At 39.9% G+C, this 22,129-nt stretch overlaps 2 protein-coding genes across 4 annotated transcripts in view; one reads left to right on the forward strand and one right to left on the reverse strand.

The window, feature by feature from the left end:
* Positions 1-4,410, reverse strand: part of Dcaf10 (DDB1 and CUL4 associated factor 10) — a 45,187-nt gene extending 40,777 nt beyond the window's left edge. The window contains exon 1 of the mRNA XM_004864984.3: positions 3,869-4,410. Coding sequence (XP_004865041.1) covers positions 3,869-4,410 — 542 coding nt within the window. The remainder of the gene's footprint in view (positions 1-3,868) is intronic.
* Exosc3 (exosome component 3) overlaps positions 4,409-22,129 on the forward strand; it is a 40,380-nt gene continuing 22,659 nt past the window's right edge. Inside the window, exons 1-2 of one of the 3 annotated variants that reach the window (XM_087183668.1) lie at positions 4,409-4,676; positions 19,790-19,893. In XM_087183668.1, the coding sequence (XP_087039794.1) occupies positions 4,409-4,676; positions 19,790-19,893 (372 nt within the window). Of the gene's footprint in view, positions 4,677-19,789; positions 19,894-22,129 lie in introns of those variants that run through there. The other 2 variants (XM_087183670.1, XM_087183669.1) reach the window with 2 other exon arrangements.

A 22,129-nucleotide genomic window follows, 5' to 3' on the forward strand; every position in this document is an offset into this window, starting at 1 on the left:
CTAAATACTATATTTATTGTAGAGTTTTTGTGGTCCTGTTTTTTGTTTTTGGAGATTCTTATTACTGGATTAAGAAAATTCTTTTCTACTTTTAACTTTGCTTTGTTACTTTTCCCATGAAAATGTGTGAAATTGTGTTAAACATTTTTCAGCATTTACTGAGCTACTCCTATATTTTTCCTTTAATATGTTAATGAAGTAATTTATATACTCATTTATTTTTAAATTTCAAATCAACCATTATTCTATCATTCTGATCTAGAATTTCCATCCTTTTTTCCCCTTTGTGGTACTGAGGATTGAACCCAGGGCCATCACACTGAAATATATCCTCAGCTCTCTTTTATTTTGAGACAGAGCCTTGAAAGGCCACTCAATTGCACAAGCTGGGATCAAACTTTCAATTCTGCCTTGGCTTCCCAGACTGGTGGAATTATAGGTGTGCGACATGACACCCAGCTTGTTCTTTTTTTCTTTCCTTTTCTTCTTATGGTTTCTACTTCTTTGCAAAATTTCTCCATTTTGTCTTTTAATTACTTAATCATATTATAGTTTTAATGTTAGGATCTCCTAAGGGTATATTTATATGGTGTGGCACTTCTATTGGTTTTTCATAGTATGCCTAGTTAATCTGAGTGTCTGTCACTGTACATAAAAATTACAGAAATAATTTAAAACACTGAATTGTTATATTTGTTTTCCTGCAGTTTTATTATATGTACAGGGAGAATTACCACTTGGGTTTATTGGGCTTTTTTTTCTTCAAATTTTTTTCCCTCCCCTCCTATTAATGTCTTAGTTTCTTCAGAAACTCTAAATAAATATCTGGCCTTTTCTCTTTAAGTTTCATGTTACTAAACTTCCTTCATATTTTCAATCTCTAAATTTTTATGATCTGATTCTGGATAATTACTTCACTTCTATTTTCCAAAATACAAATTCTCTCTGTGCCTAATGTATTCGTGTAGAGGATAGCTTCAGAAAGTCTTATCTAATTTAATAAATAACATTATGAAATGTACTTTTTCAAAATGTCATCTGAGGAGGCAATATACTTATTTTGACAATTTTCCTATCACGTAAAAAGTTTTTTACAATTCTTTGGAAATTACTTTCTAGTCTATATATCCTTTTATTTCTTTTTTAGTACTAAATTACTTCTAGTCTGGTCTCTATTAAATTTTCAAATTTAATTCTTACATTCTATGTCATTACTCCTTCTTTACTTCGAGAAGCCCTTGTAAGTGATAGTGATTACTGTATCTGGCAAGCTGATTTAACTCACATATAACTGAAGGATATAAGAAATTATCTCCTGAGTTCGATTCCCGGTACCAACGGAAAAAAAGGAAAAGAAAAATTATCTTTCTCAATACAGATACAGCATCTGTCTATAAAACTGCTTCAGCTCTTCAACAAATGTTGGGCATGCTACTAGATAAAAGTAAGAGGGCCAGGGATTTAGCTCAGTGGTGCCGCTGCCTGCTTCATAAGCGCATGGTCCCCAGTATGCCCCCCGTATCAAAAAATTGATATCAAAAAATAAAGTAAGAATACTGAAAAATTAAAACACTGAACTATTTTCACCTTGACAAAGATAAAAAAAGAATGGCAATATGCAGTACTGGCAAGGATATGGGAGTTTTTAGATACTTTTATATGTATATGACAGGAATGAGAATTGGTATGATCTTCATCGACAGCTATTTAACAAACAATATGTATCAAAATCATAACTTTTGATTCATTCTAGGGATTTAATCTGAAGATACAAATCTAAGATACTTGTTCACAAGGATTTATACACTATTGTAGAAATCTGTTTATTAACATAAGTAGTTCACAATATACTGCAGGAAAAAAGTGGGCTACAAAATAGTATGATTACATGTTTATATTTAAATAAACATAACAAAAAATTTTCTTAGAATCCATATAATCTCCAGGATTATAAGTGATGTTTAGTTCATTTATTGCCTAGGTTTACCACAATAAGTATATATTGTGTGATTAAAAATTACTGAATTATTTTAAGTACCAGAGTACCTAACTACCTTAAAAAAAGTCTCTGGTACTCAAAAGACAAACACAGGAGGAATGCAAGTTTGAGGCCAGCCAGAGCAATTTAGTGAGACCCTATCCTAAAACAAACAATAGGGCAAGGAATATAGCTCAGTGGTAAAGTGCCCCTAGGTTTAAAAGAAAAAGTTTCTGGGAAAATGCAGTCCAAATTCAAACAAAGTATTCTGAATAATATATCCCCTCATTCTAACTGCCCTGCCAATTTAAACTCAATCTTCATAATTCATCCTATCACCACCATTCTTTAACTAAAATTGCACCTCTACAGAGTAGAAACAGCAACTTCTTAAGTCCTGAAAGCGTAAGTAGAAGGCTGGGAAGAGAGGAGCCAGGATACAGGGAGGAAAGGAAATGAATATTTATGAAAAACAGACTTTCGGGGATTGGTCTGGGAAGGTTTTAGGAACAGGTCGTGGAAGGAGGAAAGTTCCATGAATAAGCTTCAGCAAGTTTCTCCTCTCACCAGTTTTCTCCTTTACTCAGGTATACTCACTGCTACAAGCTCCACCAAATTGCTAAACGAGAAATTCCAGAGATCATAGCACCAGATATGATAAGAAAAAAAAAATTTCATCAGTGTAATGCAATATGGCTAACCTATTCTCAATTCTATTCCTTTGCTCCTTCCTTAGCATATTTTAGTTCTTTCTTCAGAAAAAAATTGTTTTTTAGCTTCTCTAACATGATGATATATTGCTTCTTTCCTACCAAAGGTATTTTTGATATACCAGTTTTTAACTAGAATACTCCCTCTCTCCAACCCTATCTTGACTCATTTACATTCTACTAATTTAATTCCTCTGATCGTGGTTCAACTATCCCTTTCTAAGGAAAACATCAAATATCTTAGTCCACAACAGATTTCTTCAAGATATTATCTCAATTTGTAAATATACATTATGCATTATTTAGTATGATTATCTAATATCTAATTGAACTACTAGGTCTCACTCAATGAAAGCAGTGGCATTAGCTAGTTTTGCTCGACACTGTCAGCCCTGCACTTGGAACATAGTGCTCAAAGAGCATTTGGTGAATGTGGGAATGAATGAATAAATGAATGAAATAACTAGCAACCCAGATCCTTGGTGTGGTAAGAATTATATTAACTATGTCATTTTGTGGTGAAAATATGTTCACATTTTTCCTTTAATCGTTGTTAAACTTGTATACTCAAGACAAAGTATACAATATACAAATAATACAAATATTATTTTTGAAAATTCCCCATGGCCCAAAGCAAGCCAAGATGTCAAGAAGACGTCTAGCCCTTAACAAAAGCATGTGGTCTAGCTTCAGAACTTTACAAATGGGCCAAAGGAGGAGAGATGCCTCTTTGTGGTGTTATCTTTCTTGAGCACTGGAATGCATACTTGTCTTCTCACGACAAATTCAGGCATAGGGTACAGAGATTCTGCAGATTCCCTACCTCTGACACAAATTTAGGAGAAAAGCAAGCCTAGGATGGACAGCAAAAGGACGGGCTTTTATTTTAAAAGTATTTACTGAGCACCTGCTGTGTACCAAAAAGCCTCGGCTGGCTGCTAGACCTGCTGTGTGGCTTCAAGTATCTTCCCTTTACAGAGCCTCCAGAGTCAGGAAGGGAAGCAAAATAAGCCTGGCTACCTCAGAAGGTCAGGATGGGGGCTCAACAGAGACAAGGCATTTCCTAAAGTACCAGGGGGCGTGAAGGGCGGCCGAAAACGCACTCGCAGATCCCACACGAACCGAGGGATGGGTTCGGGGCGGCGGAGCGGGTACCCGTCCTACTAGGGGCCGCGCTTACCCGTCGGGCGAGTACTCCAGGTTGAAGACTGCACCGTGGGTGCGTGTGCTGAGGTACACCGAGTCTGCGGGGTGGATGGAACCATAGAGGTTAGTCATGGTGCGGAAATGGTCCCGCGCCGGGTCCACGAACAGCCCGCGGCCCAGGCTGCGCTCCCTCAGCCACCCGAACAGTCTAGCGCCTGGGCCGCCCAGGCCCGCGCTGAGGCTGTGCCTGCCCCGGCTCCTGGCCCTGCAGGCTGGCCCGGGCGGCCGGCGCGGAGAGGATGGCTCTCCCTGGGCAGAGGTAGCCGACAGCTCCAGCGCTCCGGGCAGCTCTACATCTCCGGCGCGCGCGGCAGGGGGTGGCGCGGGGGCGCCAGGGCGGCGAGAGCTCTGGGCTGCCGGCGGACGAAGGGCGGCGTCAGCCTCGGGCTGTGGAGGTGCGGGCGGGGTAGCGGGTGAGGGCGGCCTAACGGCTGCTGTCTGCCCATTGTGGGGCGCTGGCTCCTCAGCTTCGGCCGCCTCGTCCCCGCTAGGGCTACGGGGACAGAAGGGGAACATGGCCAACGCCCCCACGCCCCGCTCCGGGTGGCTGTCCCGCCGGCCGACCCCTCAACGCTCCCGCTCCAGCCGCCACTTCCGGGTGCAGCGGCCTAAACCCGCCGGACAGGAAACCAGCACCGCCTCTCGGCTGCCCTCCGCTGGGGACCAGGAAAGCTGGTACACTCAGCCCGTGAGGTCTGAGGTCGGGAGCGTAAATGTATGTGAGCGACTGAGGATACCAGAGTGCGCATTGCGTCCGGCTGAGAGGCGGTCTGTAGCTGCCAGTGAGTAGTGACTGTGTGCCTGACAAGTCCTATGAGGCTGGTTATTATTATGTATTGTGCCTACTTTACAGTTAAGATTCTGGGCGGGGAGGGGGGTTACCCTTTATGTTCAGGTCACACATGGTACAGACGTACCGCCTTCTCAGCCTGGGAGTCTAAGGATCAGGCTAAGCATTTTGAACTAAAAAGCTCTTGTATTTTCAGTGCCTAGAATAAGGGAGCCCGTTGGTACCCTGCATATCTGTCCAACTCCCAGCTACAACCTAGTAGGTCAAGTCTTTATCAAAGCCAGAGCTTTTGCTTTCCTCCCTACGGGAAGGGTACACGTCAAGCCAGGAATAACGGAGGGGAGCTGGAGACCTAAACCAAATCAACATTGCAAGCAACAGAGCCCAGGGTCAGATAATACTTGTATCTGCCAAGCTGGGCATGGAGCCGTGACAGACCTAAGGCCTTCATCACTGCTGTTGAGGATGAACACACAGCTCATCCAGAACTCAGAGAATAAATAAATATGCAGAACACCTTATATCATGAACACCTCCCTATAGAATTTTCTCATTTGCATGAAAATATGCATTTGTAAATTGTAGCACCATTTTGAGGTTTTTGTTTTTTTGTTTGGGATTTTTTTTTTTTGGTAGTGGTGCTGAGGATTGAGCCCACGGCCTGCCACATGCTGGCCACTGTGCTATATCCCCAGCTTTATGTGATACCATTTTGGAAAGCTAAAACATTTTCAACTTAAGTAGCTAAAATTCTGTTAGGTATCAGTTCATCAGAAATACCTAAAGCATCCTCTGAATTCTTTTGCTTCTGATGGACCTTTTAGATCACAACAAGAGTAAATGATTAGCAAAGGTTTTCTGAAATGTGTCCACCAAGCCTAAGTATTTCATGTCCTTGGATACCCATACACTTTGATCTATAGCATCATCAGGCAGGGAGAGAATTTATTTACTTTCCTCTCTATCCAATGACGAGATGGTACTAAAAAATTACTTCCCAACTGAAGTCATGTAATGCAACATGACTGAAATAATAAGCACTGGCTTTCCTTCTCAGGCTTGCTGCTTAGAAAGCAGCAAGCTCACCTGTATTTTTAACCTCATTGGGACTAGGTATTTAGCTTAGTGGTTCTGCTGCCTGCCTCAAAAGCACAAGATCCCGAGTTTGATCCCCGGTACCAAAAAAAAAGTTGTTATATTTTTAACATCACTGGTCTACTCATCAAATAGAATTGTTTGTTGGGAATGAGATTGGCAAAATGAAAAATTTTCGTTTTGCCAATCTCATTTTTATGCCATGGTTGGCCATGGCATAAAAAGCTGAAAGGGCACTTATATCCCAGGCATCTTCTCAAGACCATGTACCTCAAGTTTTTGAATTGATCATCTGCAATATCATCAGGTCTGGAAATGTCTTAATTTAGTTTGGCATATGATGGTGAGCTAGATATGATAGTAAGACAAAGTATTAGTCAATGGGATGTAAATGAAAGTGATGTGTGCAACTCCTATGTCATGACCATTAAGGGAAGAGATGTGTGTTTAGCAGTGCATAGGCAAGAGCAGTTCCAGACAGTAAGCAGAGAGGAGAGAGAGAGAGAGAGAGAGAGAAAGAGAAAGATATTAAACCAGTGTATATTTGGCTCTGGGTAATATCAACTTAACCTGAATCCTAAGAAGTATAGTCCTTGATTGCCAAGTTCATGACTTTGTTCAAGATCTGAGAGAACCATGAGGGCTTTTAAGCCTGAAGTAAGATAAGTAAGAGTTTTGCCTAATTTATTTCAGTCATATACCTATAAATTTCCATGCAGCCCTCAGACTTAGAATTTAGAGATGTCACAGAAGCCAGGTGTCTCCCTAAACCCATTGATCTAGTGGCTGCTTGCTAGCACCTGGATCTCATCCAAGGATGATATAGCTTTGTTTTTCCATTAACCTGTTTCTTTGTTATAGATAGGATTGTAATAAGCAAAGCTCTGAATTCCAGTGGCCAGTAAGACAATATTTAAAATACATGTGGTAAAAATCCTGTCTACAAGGCAGGAAAAACACAGTCATGCAAAATGAAAACTTAAAGAGCAGAATAGACAAATGGCAATTGAATACTCCTCATATTGTTCTCTGAATGCCAGATGCAATCTTTTGCAGGTCACAGCCTTCCTACATGTATCTTCACTGTTTAGTGTATTATAATAGTGTTACTTCTAAAGGTCTGTATGATGTCTTTTTGGTAAGCAATATTATGAAATTTAGAGTAAAAGTAACAGCTAAATCAAATGAGTTTTTAGAATTTAGGTTGTGCTTAGGTTCTACCTTTTCATAGAAGTTCTGGTTGTACTCATTATTTCTAAGAATTAAATTAGTAACAAGCTTTGATATTAGTAAAGTGCTTTGTAAAATTATTTCATACGTTCAATCTCATTTATCTTTCTCCATAACCCTGTAAGGTAGGTAAGGGAGGTACCTTACCTTATCTGTACTTACCTTACTGTAAAATTCCAGTTTACAGATAAGGAAACAGAGGTCCAGAGCAGTTGAGTAACTTGCTCAAGGTCGTACCTTGGATAAAGGGCAGCCCTGGAATTTTGACATTGAGTTTTCAGCATATTCCTAATGGGATGGGATGGTAGACAACTGTCCATTTCTTCCCTCTTCCCTTGACACCAGAATCTGGCTGTTGTTCAGATGTGAGTTTGTCATGGATTTCAAGAAAGGTTAAATCCTTCCTCAATTTAATAGGTAAATTCAGATTTGTGTAAACGAATCATGATGATATAATTCCAGTTGTCAATGATTGGCCAAGAAATGTGCACGTGACATCATTGTGGCTAATGGGAAATGAGGGAAGTCAGCTGGGAACCTTCCTAGCTCTCCAGAAGGAATATGAGGAAAGGGTATGTCTTGTGCAAGGATGTAATGTTTGCTGTTGCTATAGTCATCTCATGACTATGAGGGAGTCTGAGTAGTCATGACATGGAGGAAGGCAGAGCCCAAAATAGAATCTAATCTCTATTGATATCACTGAGCCACTGAATCAAACAATCTAGAAACTACTCTACCTATGGATTTGAATGTAAGACATTGAACTGTCCTTACTGTTATAGAAGCCATATTAGATTTTCTGTACAACTTGTAGCTGACACTAATAACCTAAAATGATAACAGTTGTTAAAGTTTCATTGCTGGTCTAGAAAAAACAGTATAAAGAATCATTTATATTAGCTGGGGCAGAATTTGGAGGAGGGGAGGGCGTGGGAAAGTAAAGTTTGGACAGCTGAGGGTGGTACTAAGGGCTCCAGACTGTTCCCATTATAGCAGCCATGTTTGTGCCTTCTTAAAATAATTTTATTTTATTGGTATGTTTTAGGTATACAATATAATGACATTCATCATTGGAAATTTGCACCTTTACATAATCTTTCTTGGTTCTTATTTTTCCCTCTTCCCCTGCCCTCCCTTCAACCCCTCCATCCCTCCCTATTTACAAAGACTTTGTTTCCATTTTTTCATTTTCTCTTATTAATTCCATTCCCTTCTTTCCTTTCTCCTACCCCCCCCCACTTCCCCTTCCCCTTTGCCCCTTTTCCTATTTCACATTATCTATTATACCTTTTAGTCTTTATTTACACTTTCAGTTTCTCACACTAGAGAAACTATTCGGTATTTACACATGTGTGTCCTGTTTATTTCACTTAAGAGTATCACCTCAGTGTGCATCCATTTAGCTATAAATGTCTCTAATTTCTCATTTTTTATGGCTGAGTAGTTCTCCATTCTATATTAAAAAAACACATTTTCTTTATCCAGTCTCCAGTTGATGGGCATTTGGGCTGTTTCCAAGTTTTAGCTATTACGAATTGTGCATCTATGAACATGGGTGCACGTATATCACTGTGGTATGATTCTTGTAATTCTTTGAGGAAGATACCCAGCACAGGAATAGCTGGGTCAAATGGGACTTCCAGTCCTAGTTCTTTGAGGTATCTCCATACTGATTCCCACAGTGGTTGCACCAGACTACACTCCCACCAGCAGTGGAGCAGGGTTCCTCTTTCCCCACAGCCCCGCCAGCATTTGTTATTGGTTGATTTCATGATAGCAGCCATTCTTTCTGTGGTGAGGTAGAATCTCAGTGTTGTTTTCATTTGCATCTCTTGAATGACCAGTGATGTTGAACATTTTTTCATATGTTTCTTTGCTATTTCTACTTCTTTGTCTGAGAAATATCTGTTCATTTCAGATGCCCATTTTTGGATCAGGTCTTTAATTTTGGGAAGTCTGATTTTTTAAAGTTCTTTATAGATTCGAGATAGTAGACCTTTGTCTGAGGAACACCAGGTGAATATTTTTTTTCCCACGTTGTGGGTTGTCTCTTCACACTGCTGGTGGTTTTTCTTGCTGTGCAGAAGCTTTTTAATAAGAAGAGATCCCATTTGTTGATTGTTTGTGCTAGTTCACGGGCAACTGAGGTTTTGTTCATAAAATCTTTTCCTACACCAATGTCTTCAAGAGTTCTACCTAACCTCTGTTCCAGCCGGTTCAGCGTTTCTATTTTAATATTTAGATCTTTGATCCCTTTTGATTTTAATTTAGTGCATGGTGAGAGATATAGGTCTACTTTTAATCTTTGACAAGTTGAAACCCAATTTTTCCAGCACCATTTATTAAAGAGGCTATTTTTCCTGCAGTGAGGGTGTTTGGCTCCTTTGTCAAAGATGAGGTGGCTGAGTGAGTCTGGAGTTGTTTCTGCATCTTCTATTCTGTTCACTGGTCCTCAGGTCTGTTTCTTTGCCAGTACCATGCTGTTTTTATCACAGTAGCTTTGTAGTATAGTTTCAAGTTGGGGGTTGTGATACCCCCTGCCATGTCTCTGTTACCTAGAATTGCTTTTGCTATTCTGGGTCTCTTGTTCCAAATGAATTTTTGGATTGCTTTCTCAAGTATGTTGCTGGGATTTCAATTGGGATTGCATTGAATCTATATAGCAATTTTGGAAGTATGGCCATTTTCACTATGTTGATCCTTCCTACCCAGGAGCAAGGGATGTCTTTCCATTTTCTGATATCATCTTCAATCTCTCTTTTCAGAGTGCTATAGTTTTCAGAGAAGAGGTCTTTGATTTCTTTCGTTAGGTTGATTCCGAGGTATTTCAGTTTTTTGGATGCTATTGTGAAAGGAATTGTTTGCCCTATTTCTCTCTCAGTGAGTCTGTTGTTCTTGTAGAGGAAAGCTATTGATTTTTGTGTGTTGACCTTATATCCAACTACTCTCCTGAATTTGGTTATTAAGTCTAGAAGACTTTTGGTGGAGTTCTTGGGGTCTTCTATAGAGTATCATGTCATCTGCAAATAATGACAATTTGACTTCTTCATTTCCTATCTTTATTCCTTTTATTTCTTTCTCTTGTCTAATTGCTGTGGCTAATGTTTCCAAAACTATATTGATCAAGAGTGGTGTTAGTGGATATCCTTGTCTTCTTCCTGATTTTAGTGTGAAGGATTTCAGTTGTTGACCATTTAGTATGATATTGGCTGTTAGTTTTTCATAGATGGCTTTTATCAGTTTGAGGTAGAGACCATCTATTCCAATTTTTGGTAGGGTTTTTATCAAAAATACTTGCTGGATTTTGTCAAATGCTTTTTCTGCATCTATGGAGATAACCGTATGGTTTTTGTCCTTGGCTCTATTGATATAGTGTATTACATTGATTGATTTGCATATGTTGAACCATCCCTGCATCCCTGGGATGAATCCCACTTGGTCAGGTGTATGATCTTCTTGATGATCTTCTGAATTCTATTTGCCCGTATCTTTTTAAGGATTTTTGCATCTATGTTCATTAGTGAGATTGGCCTATAATTCTCTTTTTTGGTTGGGTCTTTCTCTGCTTTGGGGATCAAGGTGATGCTTGCTTCCAGGAATGAATTTGGGAGTATTGCTTCCCTTTTAATTTCACTGAAGAGTTTAAACAGTAGTGGCAGTAGTTCCTCTCTAAATGTCTTGTAGAATTCGGCAGTGAAGCCATCAGGGCCTGGGCTTTTCTTAGTTGATAAGTTTTTAATTACATTTTCAATTTCATTGGTTGATATTGGGTTGTTCAGAATTTTTAGGTCTTCTTCGTTCAACTTTGGTAATTCATATGTATCTAGGAATCTGTCCATTTCTTCTGTATTGTCCATCTTATTGGCGTATAGGTTCTGGAAGCAGGTATTGATGATCATCTGGATTTCTGCTGGGTCTGTTGTAATTTCACCCTTTTCATTCCTAATTGCATGGATTTGGGCCTTTTCTTTCCTTTTTCTGATAAGGTTGGCTAAGGGTTTGTCAATTTTGTTGATTCTTTTGAAGAACCAACTCTTGGCTTCATTAATTTTTTGTATCATTCTCTTAGTCTCCATTGAATTGATTTCTGCTCTGATCTTTTTAATTTCCTCCCTTGTATGAGCTTTGGGTTTGTCCTGCTCTTCTTTTTCTAGAAGCTTGAGGTGCAGCATCAGGTTGTTTAATTTGGTTCACTCTGTTTTCCTAATATGAGTATTCACTGCTATGAACTTCCCTCATAAGACTACTTTCATTGTGTCCCATAGATTCCAATGTGTTGTATTGTCATTGTCATTTAATTGAAGGAACTGTCTGATTTCTTCTTTAATTTCCTCTTTGACCCATTGGTTATTCAGAAGTGTATTGTTCAATTTCCATGTGTTTATGAAATTTTTGCAGTTTCTTTTTCTATTGATCTGCAATTTCATCATACTATGGTCTGATAATATACAAGGGATAACTTCAGTTCCTTTGCACATACTTAAACATGTTCTATGAGTGAGTATGTGGTCTGTTTTAGAGAACGACCCATGTACAGCTGAAAATAATGTGTATTCTGATTTTGTGGGGTGGAACACTCTGTAAACATCTGTTAAGTTCATTTATTCAAGAGTTTGATTGAGCTGTAGTATTTCATTACTTATTTTTTGTCTAGTTGATCTATCTATTTGTGACAGTGGGTTATCACGGTCGGCCACTACTATTGTATTAGTGCATATATTACTTTTCATGTCTGTTAGTATTTGTTTTATATAGTTGGGCACACTAGTGTTTGGTGCATAGATATTTATGATTGTCATCTCTTCCTCTTGGATTGTTCCCTTTACAAGGATGTAGTGTCCTTCTTTGTCTGTCTTAATCAGTGTTGGTTTGAAATCCACTTGATCTGCAAAGAGGATAGCTACTCTTGCTTTTTTTGGGGTTCCCTGCACATGGAGTATTGTTTTCCACCCTTTACCTTTCAGTCTATGAGTTTCTTTTTGAATTAAGTGTGTTTCTTGTATGTAGCATATTGTTGGATTTTGCTTCTTGACCCATTCTGCCAGTCTATTTCTTTTGATTGGTGAATTGAGACCATTAACATTGATGGTTATAACTGATACGTATGCACTTGTCATTGTCATGACTTTTTCTTTTTGTTGGATTCTCCCCCTTTGCGTTTAATTTCTTTTCGCACCCAATAGATTAATTCTGCTGTGCTTCCTGGGGTTGTGATCCTCATTGTCTTTTCCTAGGATATTGTCTAAAAATTTTTGGAGTGATGGTTTGGTATTCATGAAGTTCCTAAGGCTCTTTGCCATGAAAGTATCTTATTTGTCCATCAATTTTGAAAGATAGTTTTGCAGGGTACATCAATCTGGGTTGGAGGCTGTTTTCCTTTAGGGCTTGGAATACGTCACTCCAAGCTCTCTTTCCTTGAAAGTTTGTGTTGAGAAGTCTCCTGTGATTCTAATGGGCTTTCCTTTGTATGTGATTTGTTTCTTTTCTCTAACTGCTTGTAGAACTTTGTTCTTCTGTGGGGTTTCTGGAATGTTAACAATTATATGCCTATGTGTACATTTTTTTTGATCAAGGCTAGTTGGAATCCTATATGCCTCACTTTTCTATATAGTTCTATATCTGTCAAGTTCTTTTCCCCTGCTTGGGAAGTTTTCTGCCATCACTTCTGTGAACAGTTTTTTTATGTCATTTGCACTCTCTCCTTTTTCTTCATTGACTCCAATCAGTCTTATGTTATTCTTTTTTGCATTGTCTAGCAGCTGCTGGATTGATTTCTCATGGTCCCTTACAATTTTGAAGCAAATTTTCTTTTCCTGGTCACTAATTGCAATCTTATCTTCTGTATCTGAAATTCTGTCCTCACATTGGCTCATTCTGCTGTGTAGACTTTCAGTGGAGTTTTTAATCTGGAAATCTGTTTGCATCTGTTTTATGGATTCCATTTATTTCCTATGTTGGGATTTCATCATGTTCCTCAGCTCCTCTCTAGATTTATTAATCATGTCTTGAACTATGAGCACAATCTCTGCTGTTATGTGAAAAATTATTTCTGATTTCATTTTTTCCAGATCCTCTTTTGTTACCAGTTCAGGGAGTCCAGGTGGTTGAGTATCAGAGTGTTCTATCTCATTTCCCCTTGGGGTTGCTGTAGGTGATCTGGAAGTCTGGTTTTGAGACTTGCTTACATGTCTTCTCATTTTGATGGGGGTGGGGGGTGGAGGGTGCTATTGGCATGTGTGTAGCTCACCTCCTCTGTGCTGGGAGCAGTGGTAAGGCTGCCAGGAAGCCCCTTCCTCTGCACTGGGAGCGGTGGAACGGAGCCCCAGAAGCTCCTTCCTCTATGCTGGGAGTGGTGTAAAGGCGACCGGGAAGTCCCTTCCTCTGTGCTGGGAGCAGTGGAATGGCAGCCCGGAAGCCCCTTCCTCTCCACTGGGAGTGTTGGTACGGTGGCCCAGAAGCCCCTTTCTCTGTTTGTGTCTTTATATAGTGGATTTCCATGTAATATTTTGTTTTTAAAAATTCACATAATTCTACTATCAAGTTTGAAAAACAAAAATTGAGAGCAACTGTCTAGGTTTAATGAAGGGTCTTATAATTTGGCACAGTTTACCAGCTTAAAATCTACCATCAGGCTGGGTGTAATGGTGCATGATTGTAATCCCAGCACTTCCAGGAAGGAAGATTGCTGGGAATTCAAGGCCAGCCTGAACTACATACGGAGACTCTGTCTCAAAAAAATCCAAAACGAACCAACCAAACAAAAAACTACCATCAGGAAATAATTTAGGGATATATTTTTATATGTACAAAGATACACACACACATTTGTTACAAGTCCTAAAAGTTCAAAATTTGAAGATTACTGAAATAACAGTATTTCTGTTATACAGTTCTATATCATGCAGCCACTAAAAATAGTTTTAACCTAGAAACATGTTCAAAATACCATATCATTTTTTTAAAAACAAATTTTTTTTGTACCTGGGATTGAACTCATGACCTTGCTCTTGCAAGACAGGCATGGTGCCACTGAGCTAAATCCCCAGCCTAAAAAAAAATTTTTTGTGACAGCATATCACTATGTAGTTCGGCTGGCTTTGAACTCATAATGTAGCCCAGGCTGGCCTTGAATTCATGGTGATCCTCCTGCCTCAGCCTCCCGAATGCTAGGATTACAGGCATGAGCTACTATCCCAGCTTCATTTTAAAATTTTTACATGTATATTTTTACAAAGAAAATGCAAGAGATGAAAGCATATCAAAATGCTAATAGTGGCTGACCTTGTATAGTGGAATCAGATTTTTATTATTTTTAAGTTTTCTCCTTATTAATCTAATTTTCTCATTTAATTTTTTAACAAATAATTTTATAGGGGAGAGAAGCTTACCTCTCATACTTGTTTAAGCAGCTAGCACATATTCCCAGTGCTTTTCCCTGTGCTACACTGTAGTGCCAAATAGAACTAGAGAATGCATTTCAGTCACAAGTAGGCAGAAAAATGAGTGATAAAGAAGATTCTCAGAACTCAAAAGGCTGTTCATAAGATATGAGGAGAAAAGTATGGGACTGAGATACAAGTGGACCCCAAAAGAGGGGGCCACTGACAGTGAAGAACTCGGACAGAATGTGATAATCACTACCAGGGATTCCACTTAGGCCAATCAAAGTCTGTGGTTGCTGTGACTCCCTGCACCAAGTGTGTGTCTCACCTTCTTTTCTATCTCCTCCATGAGCTCTACTGTGTCAAACGCCAGGTCTTTCTTGTAGGGACCGACAGGTTTAGACATTTTGTTTTGGTGCCGGGGATCAAACTTGGGACCTTGCACTTGCAAGGTAGGCTCCAGAACCACTGAGCTAAATCCCCGGCCCAAGTTTAGACTTTTCTTCCTGCTGAGCCTCACAGAGGCTCAAGTTCAGAGTCACCTCAGGCAACTTCTTCCAAACCTTACTTGTCACAAAACCAAGAAAAAACTTAAAGGAAACAAAGACATGTTTGGATAAACTACTGAAGGAATGGCTTAGATAGCCACTCTATAGCTGGTCTTTTTTTTTTTTTTTTTTTTGGTACCAAGGATTGAACTTGGGACCTTGCACTTGCGCGGCAGGCACCCGAACCACTGAGCTAAATCCCCAGCCCTCTATCTGGTCTTAAAGGAGAGATGTTCAACAGATTCCATCTCCTGGGCCAGTTCCCACTGATTGGGAAATTCTTGAAAAAGTCTATCTTGAGAAATTCTGAAAAGGATCCCAGGTCCAACATGAAACAATGCTGCAATCAATTAGGAGTGTCTGATGTTGGAAAGGGAGATAGTAGCTTAAGTAGTTTATATTTGCAATTCTTGGTTTACCAAGTCCAGCTCAGATACCTAGTAGCAGTAAAACCTGCTGGGGTTCTTCATGGCCCAAAGACCTCCTGTGTTCCTTTTAAATCTACTAATTGATGGTCAGAATTTTATCATCTTCTGCCAACAATCGTAACTTCTTTAAAGAGGACTTAATATGTATTGTACTAGGGTTTTTACATACAAGTATCCCATAAAATACTAGCAATCTTGAATTTTATACATATGAAAACTAATGATTAGAAAGGTTAGGTCAAGCAGAAATAAATGTTTGAGACTGGATTTTTTAATTTATTTATTTGGTTTTTTTTTTTTTTTGATACAGGGTTTTGCTATGTAGTTCAGGCTGGCCTTGAGCTCATTATTTAGCCCAGGCTAGCCTCACACTCATGGCCATCCTCCTGCCTCATCCTCTCCAGTGCTGGGATTATAGGCATGTACCACCATGCCCGCCTGAGTCTGGATTTAAATCCAGAGCTAACTCCAGAGTCTGTGTTCTCACTGTATAGTGTTCTCATCCCCACCCCCCGCCCGCCCCACCTCAAAAAAAGAAACAAAACATTATTCTAAATGAAAAGTAGGGGAACAAAAATACAAAAAGCCCCCTTTATGCCTTTCTCCATATGAAGTCAGAAGAGGACTGCAAGAAAATCAAGATTATGCTTTTCTAGACAGCTCAGTAGGTCAGGTAACCTGCAGCTGTGACAAGGTGATGTCTGAAGTCAGGCTGCCTGGGTCCAGTTCTGTCTCTGCTGCTTCCCACTGTGTGACCTGAGCCAGGGAACTTCTCTGTCCTCCAGTTTCTTCATCTGTAAACTATGGATAATGATACCAAACTCATAGAGCTGTTGTGAGAATTTAATGAGCTACCAGTAATACATATAAAGCTCTTAAAACAGAGCTTAGCATTTAGCAAATCCTGTAAAGATATAAAGTAAATAAAATGTAACAGGCTTAAAGTAACAGCACGACTAAAGTATACTGTAGTATACTGTGGATGTATCAAGTGGCATTGCTTACAGGTGTATGTACTAGACCCACAGACCCACAGGGAAGGTCTGGGCAGCTCCTATCATACCTTCTGTGGTGGTTACTTTCATGTGTCAGCTTGACTGGGCTAAGGGATTCCCAGACAGCTGTTAAAACATTTCTGGCTACCTCTGTCAGGGTGTTTCAGAAAAGATTAGGATTTGAATAAATAGACTGAGTAAAGATCTAGCCCACCGACGTCAGAGGCATCATCCTATCTGATTCTTGTTACAGGCAGAGAAGTGTGCATTCCCTTAGTTCTTAAACTGAACATCCTTCTCTTGCCCTCAGACATCACAGCTCCCAATTCCTAGTGGCCTGTGTGTCCTCAGTGGCCCCTGTCCTTAGTTCTCAGCCTTCAGACTTAGGCTAGTAGTATCGTCAGCTCCCCCTGGTTCTCCAGCCTTGTGACTCAGACTTATATTACCCTCTCTTCTGGTTCTCCAGCTTACAAACCACAGATAGTGAGACCTCTCCATAATTGTATCAACCAGTATCATAATAAATCAATCCTCTCTCTCTCTCTCTCTCATTCTTCAGTTCTTTTTTTATGAAGAAGGCTGAATAACACGCCCTATAAGAACACTCCTTGAGGCTTATCTTACTGGCAGCCTACCTCTTTCCTCTTTGATGTTCACATTGGATACTTCATCTTTGTGCCAGCACACACAAGATGTTATTAAAAACTATAGTGAATGTTTAAATTAAGTTAAAAAATTTATTACAGTAAAAGATACTTTGCCATTAGTCCCCCTAATTCTCCTCAAAATACTGCCGCCCCACCCTCCTATGCTTCAAACACACTTATCCCATTCTTGACACTCTCTGAGGCAGTTCTGGAAGTCTTTTGTGAGTGTATTTTTGTGGCTGCCTCAATATCCTAAATTGATTCAAAATGTTTACAGCAATTTCTGCAAAATAAAAAATGTTATGGTGGGGAAAGGGATTTAGCTCAGTTGTTCTGCTGCCTGCCCTGCAAGCACAAGGACCCGAGTTCGATTCCCGGTACCAGAAAAAAAAAATGTTATGGTGTGGGCTTATCCACCTTATTCACTAGTACCATGCAACTTCTGATTATTTTCCAAAGTCAAAATGATCCTGAGATAGTGAGACCCTGTCTCAAAACAAACAAATAAATAAATTTAAACATAATAAAAATAAACAATTGGTTAAACAAAAAAGATCATGAAAGGTAAATACTTTGAACTGACTGATTCAGGACATTGAAGCAGCCAAGACATTGCAACTAAAGGCACTCACGAAAGAGGTCTCTTAGAACTGCTTTAGAAAATGATAATGTGTTGAAAGAGAGGGAAAATATTTTGAGGGGAATTCATGGCAATGTGTCTTTTCCAATAATACGTTTTTAAGTTTAAATATTCACCATAATCTTTGATCACACCTCCCTACCAAAGGGGAAGGTCGGGGCCTAGACTCAAGGCCAGTGGCGGTGAACCTATGGTGTGGGTGCCTTAGCTGGGTGATTGTTATCATTGAAAGTTCTGAAAGGTTTCCCATCACTGCCTGGGCTATGAAATTCTGAAGCTGTTACCTCAATTTTCCCATCCACTAGCAAGGGAGGGGCAAGTCATCTGACTCACCTGCTTTATGAGGCTGTCTCAACAAACTCATGCCCTTGGGAATTTGAGGTAGATTCAGAGGCAACTGGCAGTGATGACTGGGGCTGAAAAGTCATGAAGGATAGCCAGGTCACTACAGTCATAATGGATCATGCCAAAGGAATGAGAGAGAAGTTATGAGAAAGAAGGAGCTGCGAGAGGGAGAAAAGACTCAGGGTAGAGGGGGAGGAAGAAACTTGGTGGTGGGAGGAGATGCAAATAGATAAAAAGACAGCACTAGGAGTAACTGGGACTCCTTCTTGGCGGACTTCCTGGAGTCCTGCTGCAGAGGTTCCTTGAGTTGCCAGAATGATTGGTTTCATTTTCCATGTGGCATGATCATTTGATTCAGCAGTACTTGAAATGAGGCTCATGCACTGACAAGAAGAACTGGAATGCAAACTAAAAAAGCAAATGTGTTCTTTCAGCTAAAGAGAGATTTTCATAAATCAAAGCAAACAATCTCCTCAAGGAGTAAAGCACTCATTTCATATAAACATTTAAAAAATAAAAAGCAAACACACATATAATGCTCAGGATGGGTCTAATATTATTCTAAGCAGCTTTCTATATATTAATTCAAAGTTAAGCTATTATTATCCCCATTTTATAAATGAGAGAACATAGGCACAAAACATCACAGAGCAAGTAGTAGGGCCAGGATTCAAATGTAGACAAGTTAGCTCCAGAACCCACACTCAAAACCATGTGCTGTGCATTCAAGTTCATGCCCAAAGCTGGCAACTTGAAAGTATATATATATATATATATATATATATATATATATATATATTTTTTTTTTTTTTTTTGGTACCGGGGGATCTAACTCGGGTCTCTGCGCTTGCACAGCAGGCAGCGAAACCAGAGCTAAATCCCCGGCCCAAAAGTAACTTTTTAAAAGCCAAGCCCATCTACACATCTCAGCTCTGTTCCCAACTTCCCCCCTTTTAATCCTGCACCTTTGAATAAATGTAATATCATTAAAAAGAACAACTTTAATTTGTTGAATAAGTTCTTTACCAGCTTATTGGTAGGAGCTTTGCAGGCACTGTCTCTACATTACTGCTACAGTTTGGACTTGGAATGTCCCTGAAAGACTCATGTGTGGGGAACTGCCTTATTGATTATGCCCAAAGCAGGCTGTGAGCAGTGCAGGCTGTAAAGAGTTAACCCCACAATTAGCTTGTTTTGAGAAGCGAATCTGGCCAGCCAGCTGAAGGGCTGAAGCCTACCTGCGGAGGTCAGAGTGACTCATACCCAAATTCCGTTCCCACAATTAAAACCTTCTTAACTAGAAGGACAAGGTTATTTGCTAACTACAACCCTATACTTTGTCTGTTCTGTTCCTAATTCAAGAATGCTTTGTCTTTTCCTTTACAAGCCTTGCCTGCATCAGTAACGTGTCCATAGCAACTGCCTGTCCGCTACCTAGCCCCTTTACCCCAATCTAACCATGCTGTCATCAGTAAATAGCAGTGGCTTGGACTAGCCAGAGTCTTTGCTGGTTACTCAGCACTGTCTGTCCTGGCTCTCCATTTCTCTGTCTCTTTAATTCTATCTTTGAGTTTTTCTTTTAACCTTACCTCATAGCACTGAGCAGGAGATCTAAACCTGTCTTGGAGGTCTCTGATACTCGTGTGTTAAAAGCTTGATCACCAGCCTGTGGCACTATTGAGAGATGGCGGAACCTTATGGAGATGAGGCCCCTTGGAAGGAAATGAGGTCATTGCAGGCATGCCCTTGAAGGGGACACTGGGACTCCAGCACTTTTTATTTTTTTGCTTCCCAGTTGCTGTGAGCAGCTTTGCTCCACCACATACTCCCCACTGTGATGTTGTGCCCCTGCCACAAAGTGATGGAGCCAAGCAACCATGGACTGAAACCTCTGAAACTGTGAGACAAAATGAATCTTTCTCTCTCTCTCTTTTTTTTTTTTTGCTGCTGGGATCCAACTTGGGACCTTGCACTTTCGAGGCAGGTGCCGGCACCACTGAGCTAAATCCTCAGCCTACTTTTCTCCTTTTAAATTGATTATCTCAAATGTTTTGTCACAGCAATGGAAAGCTAACAGAACTACTGTATCTCCCTCTACTGGGTGCAGTCACAATTCAGCTACCATAAGACAATAAAAGTTCAGTATTGCCACAGTTTCATGTTGTTCAAGAGTAGCTGAATGTGGGCATTCAAAATGAGGCCTGCTGCCAGCCCTATGATGCACCAAGAAACAGGACACAGTGCAATGTACTGCCTCACAAATAAGCAGATGCTTCGTGTGACCTTGACAAAAGAAAGATACAGCCACTCCCTCCCTCACTTTCTAGTTATATGGCACCAAGCCCCCAATACTGGAATCTTCCACCTGGGCCATCACCAGACTTGAGCAACATCTCAGGAAGTGGGGAAGCAGGTATAGCCCTGATTCCATCTACATAATCTTCCATGCTTGTCTGCTCACTTGGTAGTAAACCCAAGTAAAATATTATTTTCATGCTGATATTCTTGGTGTGAAGGTGACATTATACTTGGCAATCTTTGAACTTATACTAGGGGCTCTGGATTAACTTATTAGAAACTTACACTTTCAAATTAAATCTCCTGATTATTAAGTATTGACTTAGTTATTTTTCCCAAGGGTGCAGATGTGGCAGGGTTGGTGGCTATCAAGGCTATTGTTTGGCTACTTGGAGATTCATGATATTAATCTGACAACCTTTTTTTTTTTTTTGATACTGGGGACTTGAACCCAGGGCCTCACACGTGCTAGGTTAGTGGTCTACCACTGAGCTACATACCCAGTTCCCTGCCCTTTATTTTTTGTTTTGAGATAGGTTCTTGCTAAGTTTCTGAGACTGGCCTGGAATTTATAATACTCCTGTCTCAGCCTCCTAAGTAGCTGGAATTAAAGGCATGCACCAATGCAGCCAGCCAGTCTGTCAACTTTTGTGTGTTTGAAATCATCCATAAGAAAACAATTAAAGGCCAGGCATGGTGGTGCATGCCTGTAATCCCAGCACTCAGGAGGCTGAGGCAGGAGGATAGCCTGTGAGTTTGAGACCAGCCTGGGTAACATAGTCAGTTCAAGGCCAGCCTGAACTACTAGCGAGACCCTGTCTAAAAAAAATCAAATAAAAAATTTAAAATCACACCTATTAAATTATTTTTATAGAATTTGTGGGACAGGGTAGGCACAGTGGAACACACCTATAATCCCAGCACTCTTGGAGGCTGAGGCAGGAGGATAAAAAGTTTGAGCACAGCCTCAGCCATTTAATGACTGAGACTCTCCCTCAAAATAAAAAACAAAACACTAGAGATGTAGCTTAGTGTAAAATCTCTGGATCCAGTTCCCAGTACTGAGCAAAAACCATCTAGGATAAACAAAAACTCTGCAAGATGCTAGCTTACAATTGCTAGCTTTAAAATAAACTGATATGGCTGGCAGGTATAGCTAAGTGGTAGAGGACTTGGCTAACATGAGCAAGGTTCTGAGTTTGATCCTCAACATGCCCCCCCCTCAAGAAGCTGACAAAAACATTTGAGGTATTAACATGAACACAGAACCTGACATAATAATGAGTATATGTCATAATAATGAGTATATAAATGACAGTTCTTACTGGAAAGCTATAGTTTTAAACTTTTTTGATTAAAAAAATCAGATATTTTGTGATTTTAAAACATAGAGACTGGGCTCTGCTATCAGACTTTTAGTACAGCAATAACCATAAAAGAGAAAAATGGTAGCTATGTGTGCTGGTACATGCCTATAATCTCAGCACTAGGGAGGCTGAGGCAGGAGGATTGCCTGAAGTTCAAGGTCAGCCTGGGCTACATAGTGAGTTTGAGGCCAGCATGAACTACATAGCCAGACTCTGTCTCAAAAGACAAAAACAAACAAATAAAAAGAAATATGATAAGTGGGATGTCATCAAAATTTAAAATATCCTTCATAAAACCCTGTAAGGAAAATGAAAAGTCAGACTGGAAGAAAATATTTGCAAGTCATATATCTGATAAAGAATTTATGTCCAGGATATATAAAGAACTCTTACAGTTCAATAAGAAGACAAGCAACCTAGTTTTAAAAAAATGGGCAAAATATCTGAATAGACATTTCACCACAAAAATA

This window comes from Heterocephalus glaber, unplaced genomic scaffold (genome assembly GCF_053883595.1).
Source record: "Heterocephalus glaber isolate CG9 unplaced genomic scaffold, H.glaber_assembly_v1.0 deba00001481, whole genome shotgun sequence".
NCBI lineage: Eukaryota > Metazoa > Chordata > Mammalia > Rodentia > Bathyergidae > Heterocephalus > Heterocephalus glaber.